Consider the following 10,766-nt stretch of genomic DNA (forward strand, 5'->3'; position numbering starts at 1 on the left):
GATAAAAGGCACAAATATGCACAAGGAGACAAACAGAAAAAATAAAACAAAACTGTCATCAACGGATTTGATTTATATCAAACTCATGAATGTCTTAACCTGCAAACAAAAGCGCCACACATACAGAACAAACACACTAGTTACCCTTAGGTAAAACCCAAAATATACTGCAAGTACAAATTCATTATACTTGTTTACTTGTAAAAAAAAAAAAGATATATATATATATATATATATATATATATATATATATATATATATATATATATATATATATATATATATATATATATATATATATATATATATATATATATATATATATATATATATATATATATATATATATATATATATATATATATATATATATATATATATATATATATATATATATCAAATCTATTGAGTAGTTCCTATAAGATTTGAACAGAATTCTATATTCATTTATCTTCTTTTTATACACTTAAATGACCCTTATTGTTAATAGAGAATAAAGACCCATCATTGCTTTATATTTTATCGGATTAATTATCTTATATTTTTACACTGTTGTATTTGAAATGTTCATTAAAAGTGGCTGTACAGTAAAAAATGAATATACCCACCCAAGATGAAAATGAAAAGTGTTCTGTGTGGTCTAGATTGAAGTACAAATGAACCACGGAAAAAGAGGTCACTTATCATTCGCTGCTATTGGACATTTTGAAGTTGCGAGCTACTCGTGGATCCTCTTAACCCTTCAGGTTAGGCTTGATCTCAGCAGCAGGGTGCAGGTCCGGGTCCTTGAGCTGATTAAAGCTAGACTAAGCCTCCAAAGGCCTCTGGGAACTTGTACCTCCATACACAAACACAGACACCCACGCACACACAAAAAAAGGAGTATAATGGCCACACTGATATGGGGAAAAAAAGAGAAGGCTAGGAAAAGAAAGAATTTTAGAAGATAAGCAAAAGTATTATATTAAAAGTGTCGCAACAAAGGAGCAAATAAGTCAGAAACGTTGGAGCAAAAACCAAAGAAAAGTGTAACTTCCAAAAAATGTGTCACAGTAATACATTCTTACTGTTATACAATTCAGTGTCCAATCAAACACTGCTGTGGGTCTCAAACATTTTAATTGTAATATATAATCTAATTCCATAACAATATAAATAACAATAGAACTCCATCCTTGTGACTTTTGTTCCTTTTCCCCCACCTGCCCCCACCTCTGCCCTAAACATCCCACATTTTTTCCATAGACTTGGCAACTATTCTATCTCATCAGTGTAAATCTGATAGCGCATGTAATAGAAAATATGAGAGAATAATGGGCTTTATTGAGAGAATGATATTAACTTACCGTGAATCTGAGAGGAACAAGTGTAAGAAATACACCGTTGTACATGTATTGACTCTCATGCTTTTCACTTCAAGGAGAAAATCTGAGCCTGTCTCTCCATTAATCTGTACTGCTAGTAATCTGGCAGGAATGTGTATTTTTTTTTTAAAAGAACTGCCTTGGAGTCACAAATCAACCACCAAGTAGATATTTTGCTCACATAAATCATAGATAATCCCACCCATCTCTCACCTTGCATTTTGTCTCAATTGGTCAGTGCATGAGAACTACATTATACAATATTGTCTCTTATTTTTGTCAATAAATTCAAAGAAAATGTATTTATATGGCACACTTCCGGAAGAAGAAAAATTATCACAGCTGTAAAACATGAAACTAATGACTCACTGTCCAACTAAGGTAGCACTTTTATCATTAGGGTCGCTGGTGGCCTGACTGGGGCAAATTTGAGATACATACTGGGACAATCACCAGCAATAACGTCATTAGGCTTACTTAAGACCCCCTAAAATATTGTCAAGGGGGCCAAATGTATTCATTAAACACTCTTGCTGCCATTGACAGCACTAAGCGTCCAATCACTTTTAATTGGGAGGGGCGAATCAACGTTTGTTCATTGCCCTTGAAACACGAATTCAATTGGACTTCTGTTGCAATCAATGTTGTAGAATGAGAGAAATACTTGAAATATTATATAGAAAGATAACCATAGAGTGTTACTTATGGCCGTAAGCACTGTGTGCTTCTGGTTTTATGCACTAATTTATTAATTTTATTAATTTAGTTTACAGTAGTGGACATTGTATTTTTTAGTCACTTCACCACTTTGAAAGTACAAAAAGTATCTGAATTATTTTGACAACATCATTACGTTGTTGCTTATCAGTGAGTATCAATGAGAAAATCCATGCAAAAGAGTGTAATGAAAAGAAATATATAAGGCACTAGGGGTAGTGTCAATACCAACGTAACCCTCCTATTCCTGCACTTTCTCGCCAACAGTTTCCATAGTTTAAATCACGTTAGTGGAGAGCCATATGCACCCATCAAACGAGCCATATGTGGCTCCCGAGCCATAGGTTCCTTACCCCTGGTCTAGTGTAATGGCCACTGTCCCACTAAAAGTTAACACTATAGTCAACTAAATAATTTGGAAAAAAATCTTTATTTAATCAAGACAACTGGACAGGTGTATTTCTTAATGCCATCAATGCATTTTTATAACTTTATTTAATCTCAATAGTCAACATTAAACCGACTTAAACTTTATAAACAAACTATTTTAATCTTTTTTTATCGACCCATTGCAGCGACGTTAGCCATGCTCACGCTCGATAAAATGCAATAAGTAAACATTAACTAAAGAAAAATAGGATTGAATATATTTAAGTCGGATGCAATATCGAGCGATCTTCACTTCTAAGCGTACAACAGGAGATCAAGTCACCAGTGTTAAGAATGAAAAAAATTAAAATCGGTCTCTTATTGAGAATGAAGCGGTCGTTTTTCAGCTCACCTGCCTCACGCTTCGCTTCTGGCTCTCCACCGTCCGGTCGACTGCTCCCACGCCGCCCTCGACAGCTCAGCGTCCGGACTCGAGCAACCGTCGTTAGTGGGCTACTCTATGCTGTCCGTAGGGAGAGGGGCGCAGGTTGGCCCATTGGAAGTGTTGGTTGGACCCCACCCAGCTCTTAAAGGACCGCCCAGTGCTTCAGGTAAAGATTACTCACATATTCCTGTTTCAGAAATGTTTCCTATACTTTTTTTCACAAGTCAAATGTATATGCATTTATAGGTCTCTCGCTCTACCTCATTTTCGGAACTGCTTTATCCTCACTAGGGTCGCGGGGGGTGCTGGAGCCTATCTCAGCTGACTTTGGCCCAGAGGCTTGGGAGACTGAATTGATGGCCAGACAATCCTTCACACTCACACTCATATCTAGAGGCAATTTAAGGTGGCCAGTCATGAAAATGAATGAATGAATTAATGAATGAGTCCAAAATTGAACCCAGAATCTCAAAAGTGTGCTAATCATCTAGCTACATATGCTACAGCATATCCATACGTATAGGCCAAGAAAAATGTGTGGAAATACAATAGGGTGAAATTAAGAACTTGTGGGAAACATGAAGTAGAATGAAGGCTGCATCAAGTGATGTTGCGGCCTGGTTATGACCCCAAGCTCTTCTTAAGTTTGACGCTTGTGATTTAGTGTTCAATGGACTGAACATGGACGTTCTTGGAATGTGAGAATACCTGAAGATGAGCCACACAAGAATGTAGAGGACAAGTCAACTGGAAGATCCGTGCAAAGATTTCAACACAAGAACTCTTGAATGTAAGGCGGACGTATACACCACTAGGCTACCTTTTAGGTCAATTGGGGTGAAAGTTGAGTTTGAGACTATCCCAGTGGACTTTGCACAAGAGATCCAGGATTGGCTGCCACTCACCTACACAAAGTATAAAATGCTATAGTGTCAAGTCAAATTAGACTAAGTCTTCAATAAATCCACCTTCCTGAAGTTCTACAAGAAAATCCTTTCAAGCAAAGGGAGAACATGAAAAGACAAAACTGATAAACACCATACTTATCACCCAAACGGCCTAAATTGCCTTTTCTGTATCTGCATCCTCACCCTCTTGCTACTGTGACAATGAAATTTCCCAAATACGGGATAAATAAAGTTATCCAATCCAATTCACACTCCCAGGTATTCCACTAATAATGACAAATAACTTGTAAATTAGTTTTTATCCTGTGTTGTTAAAGATTTTGACATCACTGCGTATTATTTTGTTATCTATTTTCCATCTAGTGGATCCATCAATTGGCCTACAGCCTACACAGTCCAGCCTAGCTTCTCACACTTTTCAATTTGCTGCAGGAAATGTTCCTTGGCTTATGCCTCATTCTTCTGCTTCTACTCTCCTGTAGCGCCTCTCTCAGGTAGTTCATGTCTTCTGCAGCACTCAGCTCAGGCATTCCTGGAGAGGAGCATGAAGTGTCAGGAGAGTATGACCAACAGTCGAGTGTGTACGCAGTGCCGCATATGCTTGTGTGCACACGTTCTGTTCATTAAAAAGAGAATGTTCATATATTAGTTTCAATTGTGTCGTTCAATGACAGAAAATGAAACAAAGGGTTTGCAAATTTGGATTGAAACCATCATGTCATCCATCCGGTTTCCTCCCAAAAACATGCACGGTAGGCTGATTGGATATGGTCATATGATCAAACCCTGAAAACTCAGCTCAAGCATTCCCAGTCAAACGGCAATACACACATAGCACTCGGCCCCCGCCTTATATAGAATGTGTTTGTGTAGAGGTGTCAGCTGTTTCCCAAGAGGGGAGGAAAGTAACATCCAGAAATAGAAAGGATCAGTTCAAAAGTGGAATGAGAAGGTACAAGATGACAAAAAAGTTATGATTAAAAGGACTTCTCCATTTGTGTTTCTCTGCAGATCTGTCAATTCCCTGTCCTTACTTTCAATGTTCCTATTTATTTTTTATTACATTCAGTTGCCTCTCGGCATGGAAAGGAGAAAAGACACCGAACATTCAAAGTCAGCTGTTGCTGTCAGTCGGCCAATCCATGAGAGGAGTCTGAAAGGGTGATGATTGAAAAGATGAGATTCAATACCGATGAAAAAGAGGGAGCAAGACGATCAAAATGCGGAGAGCGGTGAGAATGTCGTAAACTAAAATGTCTTCTCCACATAAAAGATAGATACCAGTGCCAAAGTTCTATGTCCCTCCCAGTTGAAAACAAAAAAAATCACATACTAGTACATGTCATAATAGTAGTTGAACCGATATAAATAACTATTTTGCCTTCTAGTAAACTGTTGGGTGGACTAATATGGTCAACACAAATATTAGGTGGATGGCTTTTTGAAAACAGAATAAAATGAAGTTGTTTTCTGTAAGAACCTTTTTGATGACATGTAAATTGTGCTAAGATGCTAGCCTTATTTATTTGACCGCTATCAATATAGTGGTGCTCGGACTGCCAATTATGTATTTTTTGTTGTAGAAATTAGACAAAAACAAGTCGTCTCAACTAGTAATTGTAACACTATGTACAATCATTCGTAAAATATTATGTAATACTTTTGTAAGATCATTCTAAATCCGGTGTTTCTCTTCCAGGGAAATAATTTAGGGTATTTTATGTCAATGGGCACAATGTGGTAAAACAGTCTCATAAGATTTGTTTCAGGTCAAATTTTTGCCACTATGACAACTAGGGGTGGCGAATGAGAATTGCAACTTGTCTTCATGTTTCGAGTAGCAAGTGCGCAGAGTAAGAATGAAACGTACCACTCAGAAAACTTGCATCACAGCTTTGGGCATTTCTGCATACTCGTGATACAAACAGTGACTCTATTAGTTTGGATCTTCAGATCCCTCAAAAACACGTTAAACTCAAAATTTGATTACTTCAGCCAGTCACTACAAATTCTGAATTATTTGTTAACAAATCATTCAGAAAATCGCTTTTCCCGTAGTCTGAGGGACACAATAAGACTAAACACTACACTGTAGCCTTGTCATTGACTGACACGCTAACTATAGGCCGCATACCGGCTGTTCTATTCGTCTCCTGGTTGAAAGAGGAGGAAGCTCGAAAGCCAGATCGCTGGAGATGTTGTACAGCTGTTTTTAAGAGGAGCGATCCACTTGCAATCCATCTTGAGTTACAGATGTCACCAAGTGCAAGGTTAATCCCGAAGCAGTAAGGACATGCTTGGAGATGGACCTCCAAGTCGAGGGAGAGGGGAGAGGGGCTTGGTGATGTCAAGCGCCCGCTTGATCCTTTGCCAAAATAACCTCCAGTTGATGAGCCTTTTTTTTAATCAATGTCACTCGGATGATCCGTTGTCTAAATATGGGGGATTGGGTTGGACATATGGGAACGTCCATCAAGACCTTGTAGACCAGCACCCCTGATTGGCTACCTCCGGCCCAATCCTGAGCATTTTCAGTGAAACTTTGGCGGGATGCGAGGGTACTTATGGAAGCCGGGGGATCAGATTGACTCTTCCATCCCAACGGTGTAGCAGGGAGACATCCTTTTGTCAGCCAGTCAACCTTTTTTTTGACGGGGTTTGTTTGCACAACAACTGGTCGCCATGGTAAGGACCGGAGAATACGGGCCTGTTTTCTCTTGTTTTTTTTTGAGGATTTGGGGTTTTCTGTGTTCACCTGGAGAGGCTAAAGACAAGATATTTGAAGATGGAGATAACCCTCAAGTGTGGAAAATCCATGGATTTACGCAGGAAAATGCTTTTATCGGAATTTTTACGTAAAGCGCTGATAAATACGCAACGGGAGTCCTGCTTTCTTAAAAATACCCAAGTTTTATTTCTCAACTTTTCTGCTTTTGCATCACGCTAAATATGATATGATGGATATTGAGATTCCAGCCAGCTAAAGTTAGATGACTCACACAGCTGAGTAAATTGAGACAGACACGCCGCCTAATTTAGGGCGTTCACCTTGGAAAAAAATCCCTCTTAAATCCTCCCTCAAGTCTCGTCTTAAAAATAGCTGAGCCTTAAGGATTTGTGTGCGTGGCCACATGCTAAGATATTGACGATGATCTGTCAAGAATGAGAGGGGAGATGAATGCAGACTGCCAGTTCATTGTGCTATATTTAGCTTTTATTCTAATCAACTTTCCACTGAGTGAGAAAAGGCTAGAAAACTTTTGGTCTTGTAAAACCTCCACATAAAAGCCACAACTCTGTTATTGGACATTTCCAATAATATCATATGTTGGTGGTATGATTTTATTCAAAATGACACTACTATGTAGCATTAAATCTCCTTCCACATGATATTCTATACAATTTAAAGTTTTCCGACTCTTTTAATCCATTTCGAAAAAGGTCCGTTCATACTTTTCACCCAGCGCGATGCATTTTATGATTATTTTGCTCTGTTAAATCATTTCTTAGACTCAGAATCTAAGTTTCCTAAGGCAGTAGTTAATGAATAGCCTGTAAAATGCATAGATTCGTTTTGAGAATCAGCTTTTAACTTATTATTAGTGTTCTAGATATTCAGCTATTTACTAAATAAATGTGGAAAATTACAGTATAACAGAAAATAAGGCGATAGTGATAGTGTGAATATTAGTATGAGTTAGGGGAAAGATGGTAGGTAGAAATGCTCAAGTTGTAAAATGTTAAACTTGTCAGATGAAGCAACATCGAGTCATTTTAATCAGCATATTTAGGACAACCATTGAACAAAATATGCATTATTTGCTTGCTTTGAAGGAAAAAATATGAAATCATTACATTTTCAAACAGTAGGAAAAGACAAGTTAGCCTAATTAACTACAGATCTAAATGTAAAAAAATGGAACATGACTCTTTTCAGTTAAATTCTGTCATTCACAAACTGAAACTGTCACAGCTATTTTCAGCATAAAACATGCCGATTTACTGGGCAGAAATGGTTGGAATAACTGTCCTATGCTGTTACAGTCCAAATTTAATGAGTGATAAGTCATTTCCATGGCAACCATGTTTTGGCTTGTTTTCTTGTTGCTCTTTAAACATTTCAAAACATTTGAAGATGGGGCCATTTCCATCACAACCATTTGTCACGTGACCTGAACTTCGGCTTTATAGCCAATAGTCTTATGTGCTTTTGTACTTTCATTGCATTTTTTAGTTAAATGATGACAATTTTGAAGCATTGAATATGTCGTGACAGTCTTTGTTCTTTCTCAAAAGCCCACTGACGCCCAAAGCGATGCCCGCTCCTTCCTTACGGAGGAGATGATTGCAGGTTAGTCTTTTTTTTTTGCCGTCGTCCATGCACTTTTTTTAATTTTTACGTTCTGATCTTTGCATTGCCACTTTCTGAACGTCTCCAGAGTTCAAGGCTGCATTTGACATGTTTGACACTGACGGTGGCGGTGACATTAGCACTAAGGAGTTGGGCACCGTGATGAGGATGCTGGGACAAAACCCATCCAGGGAAGAGTTGGATGCCATCATTGAGGAAGTCGATGAGGATGGTGAGGAATTCAAACCTTTAAAGCTGATAAAACAATACAAAGATTGTTCATGCGGTTCCTTAGTTTGTATGTTGTAAATGGAAATATGCGAAAGTTAGTGGCTAAAGTAATATTTTTGAGCAACTACGGCTCATTTTGTGTTATTTTTGGCGGCCAATGAGTTAAATAACAAAAGAGCTGCGAATAAAAATTGTTTCAAAATGCAAAACAAACCCAAAAATAAATTAACCTGAAAAATGGCCAGTGCTTTTTTTTTTAAGGTGAATGTAATTTGCTTCAGCATATACGGTTATATAAGTTTTAAGTTTTTGGCCAATATTAATCCTTATAGTACATTTAATTTAATTCAAATGAATTTCTTACATGACTAAATAACCATCAACAAAATATGATGGTTGGAGTCTGCCTTTCACCTGGAGACAGCTGGGTTAGGCTCCAGCAACCCCCGCAACCCTATTGAAGATGGGCGGTATGGAAAATGAATGAATGAATAAAAAAATTTAAAAATAAAAACGATTCTGCAGAAAAAAAATCTGCGATGTAGTGAAACAGCAATAACCGAAGCGCGAAGTAGCAATGTTTCTCTGTAATAAATATATGAGAAAGCCAAGCTTTCCACCTATATAATGTTTTTATTTTGTCCCGCAATCCCTAGGCAGTGGCACCATTGACTTCGAGGAGTTTTTGGTCATGATGGTCCAGCAGTTAAAGGAGGACCAGGCTGGAAAGAGTGAAGAGGAGCTATCTGAATGCTTCCGTATTTTTGACAAGTATGATTTACAATGGTCATTCAATTTGCCCACAGTGTCCAAATAGGAAATTGCAACTGAGAATTTGAGAAATGTCGTGACAAAATGAACACAAGTCATTCATTCTCACTCCATTTACTCTTTTTGTAAAAGATTGTTGTTGTTGTTGTTGTTGTTTTAGTGGGATTTTGTTATGGGTTGATTTAGTGGTGTCAAACCTGTGGCTCGGGGGTCAGAAGTGGGTCGCAAGTGGCTCCGATCCAGCCCACGGGATTTTACTGCCTGATGGGCACTTTATGGCTCATTCATACTATTTGTACATCATCAAATACGTTTTCAACAACTTTTTTGTGCCAAAAGTAAACTGGTCACACTGGTCAGATATATAGTTGGCACGAATGTGGCCCGCGAACCAAACTGAATATAACAGCCCTGCTTTCGTGAAATTTGTGACAAGAACAGCGATTGTATTTTGATCTCGACCGACCATGTGATCATAACTGCAATTCAGTCATCCAATTGTCATTTTCACCCTCAGAAACGGAGACGGATTCATCGACCGAGAGGAGTTTGGAGACATCCTGCACATGACTGGAGAAGCTGTCACTGAAGAAGACATCGATGAGATGTTTGGCGAATCTGACAATAACAAGGATGGAAAAATTGATTTTGATGGTGAGACACAGTCAACATATTATCAATTTGATCGAAAATAGAATATTGAGAAAATGACCTGCGCTTTTGTAAAAGTGAGCTGACATACCAAGTTTTCATATTTTATGAGGTCTCTCACTTTACTAAATATGGGCGTACAATGTTTTTTTTGTGTGCTTTGTTCACTGCAGAGTTTTTGAAGATGATGGAGAACGTCCAGTGAGGATTACATTTCCTGGTGGTCCTCTTTTAGCCTTAAAATGTTTAGATTTGGCATCTTTTTGATCCGGGGTTAAATCTATGACCTCACCCTGCACTCACAGGAGGCCTTGGAGCCTAACCAGAAAGGCTAAAAATATCCGAATAGCCGACCTTTTTAAGACGAAGACACTTTCCTCAGCTGTCTCATCCCAGGCAACTGCTGCTCCTCCTCCGGACATGCTACACCGTTTCACCGTATTGCATTCAAGCTCCTCCTCCACGTGGATATTCTGCGCTCTCCTTTGAAATAAACCTACCTTTCTTTCACTCATGGTCACTTAATGATTGATGCATATTTGACACTTGAAATTGACAAGTGGTCCAGGTCATTTGTTAAAATTATTCATTTTCTGAACCGCTTTATCCTCACTAGGGTCGCAGGGGGTGCTGGAGCCCATCCCAGCTGACTCCGGGCTAGAGGCTGGGGACACCCTGAATTGGTGGCCAGTCAATCGCAGGGTACAAGGAGACAAACAACCATTTTCACTCACACTCATACCAAGGGGCAATTTAGAGTGTCCAATCAGCCTACCATCCATTGGGGGGGGTGTGGGAGTAAACCAGAGTACCCAGAGAAAACCCACACAGGCCCGGATAGAACATGCAAACTCCACACAGGTGGACTGACCTGGATTTGAACCCAGGTCCCCCACTGTGAGGCCGCCAGGCTGCCATCAACTCTTTTCATGTTCCAATTTTTTTGTAAGGGCGACCAG

General features: G+C 38.7%; 2 protein-coding genes across 2 annotated transcripts in view; one reads left to right on the plus strand and one right to left on the minus strand.

The window, feature by feature from the left end:
• The window catches only part of lamb2l (laminin, beta 2-like), a 28,568-nt gene extending 25,566 nt beyond the window's left edge, over positions 1-3,002 (minus strand). Inside the window, exon 1 of the mRNA XM_077720037.1 lies at positions 2,863-3,002. The gene's annotated coding sequence lies outside the window, so the exon portion shown is untranslated. The remainder of the gene's footprint in view (positions 1-2,862) is intronic.
• Positions 3,003-6,334: 3,332 nt separating this feature from the next.
• On the plus strand, positions 6,335-10,332 carry LOC144201934 (troponin C, skeletal muscle). Its single transcript, XM_077724788.1, has 6 exons — positions 6,335-6,488; positions 8,100-8,154; positions 8,243-8,386; positions 9,042-9,156; positions 9,674-9,810; positions 9,981-10,332. The coding sequence occupies exons 1-6, from the start codon at positions 6,486-6,488 to the stop codon at positions 10,010-10,012; spliced, it is 486 nt and encodes a 161-aa protein (XP_077580914.1). The 5' UTR covers positions 6,335-6,485; the 3' UTR covers positions 10,013-10,332.
• The last annotated feature ends 434 nt before the right edge of the window (positions 10,333-10,766 follow it).

This window comes from Stigmatopora nigra, chromosome 1, assembly GCF_051989575.1.
Source record: "Stigmatopora nigra isolate UIUO_SnigA chromosome 1, RoL_Snig_1.1, whole genome shotgun sequence".
NCBI lineage: Eukaryota > Metazoa > Chordata > Actinopteri > Syngnathiformes > Syngnathidae > Stigmatopora > Stigmatopora nigra.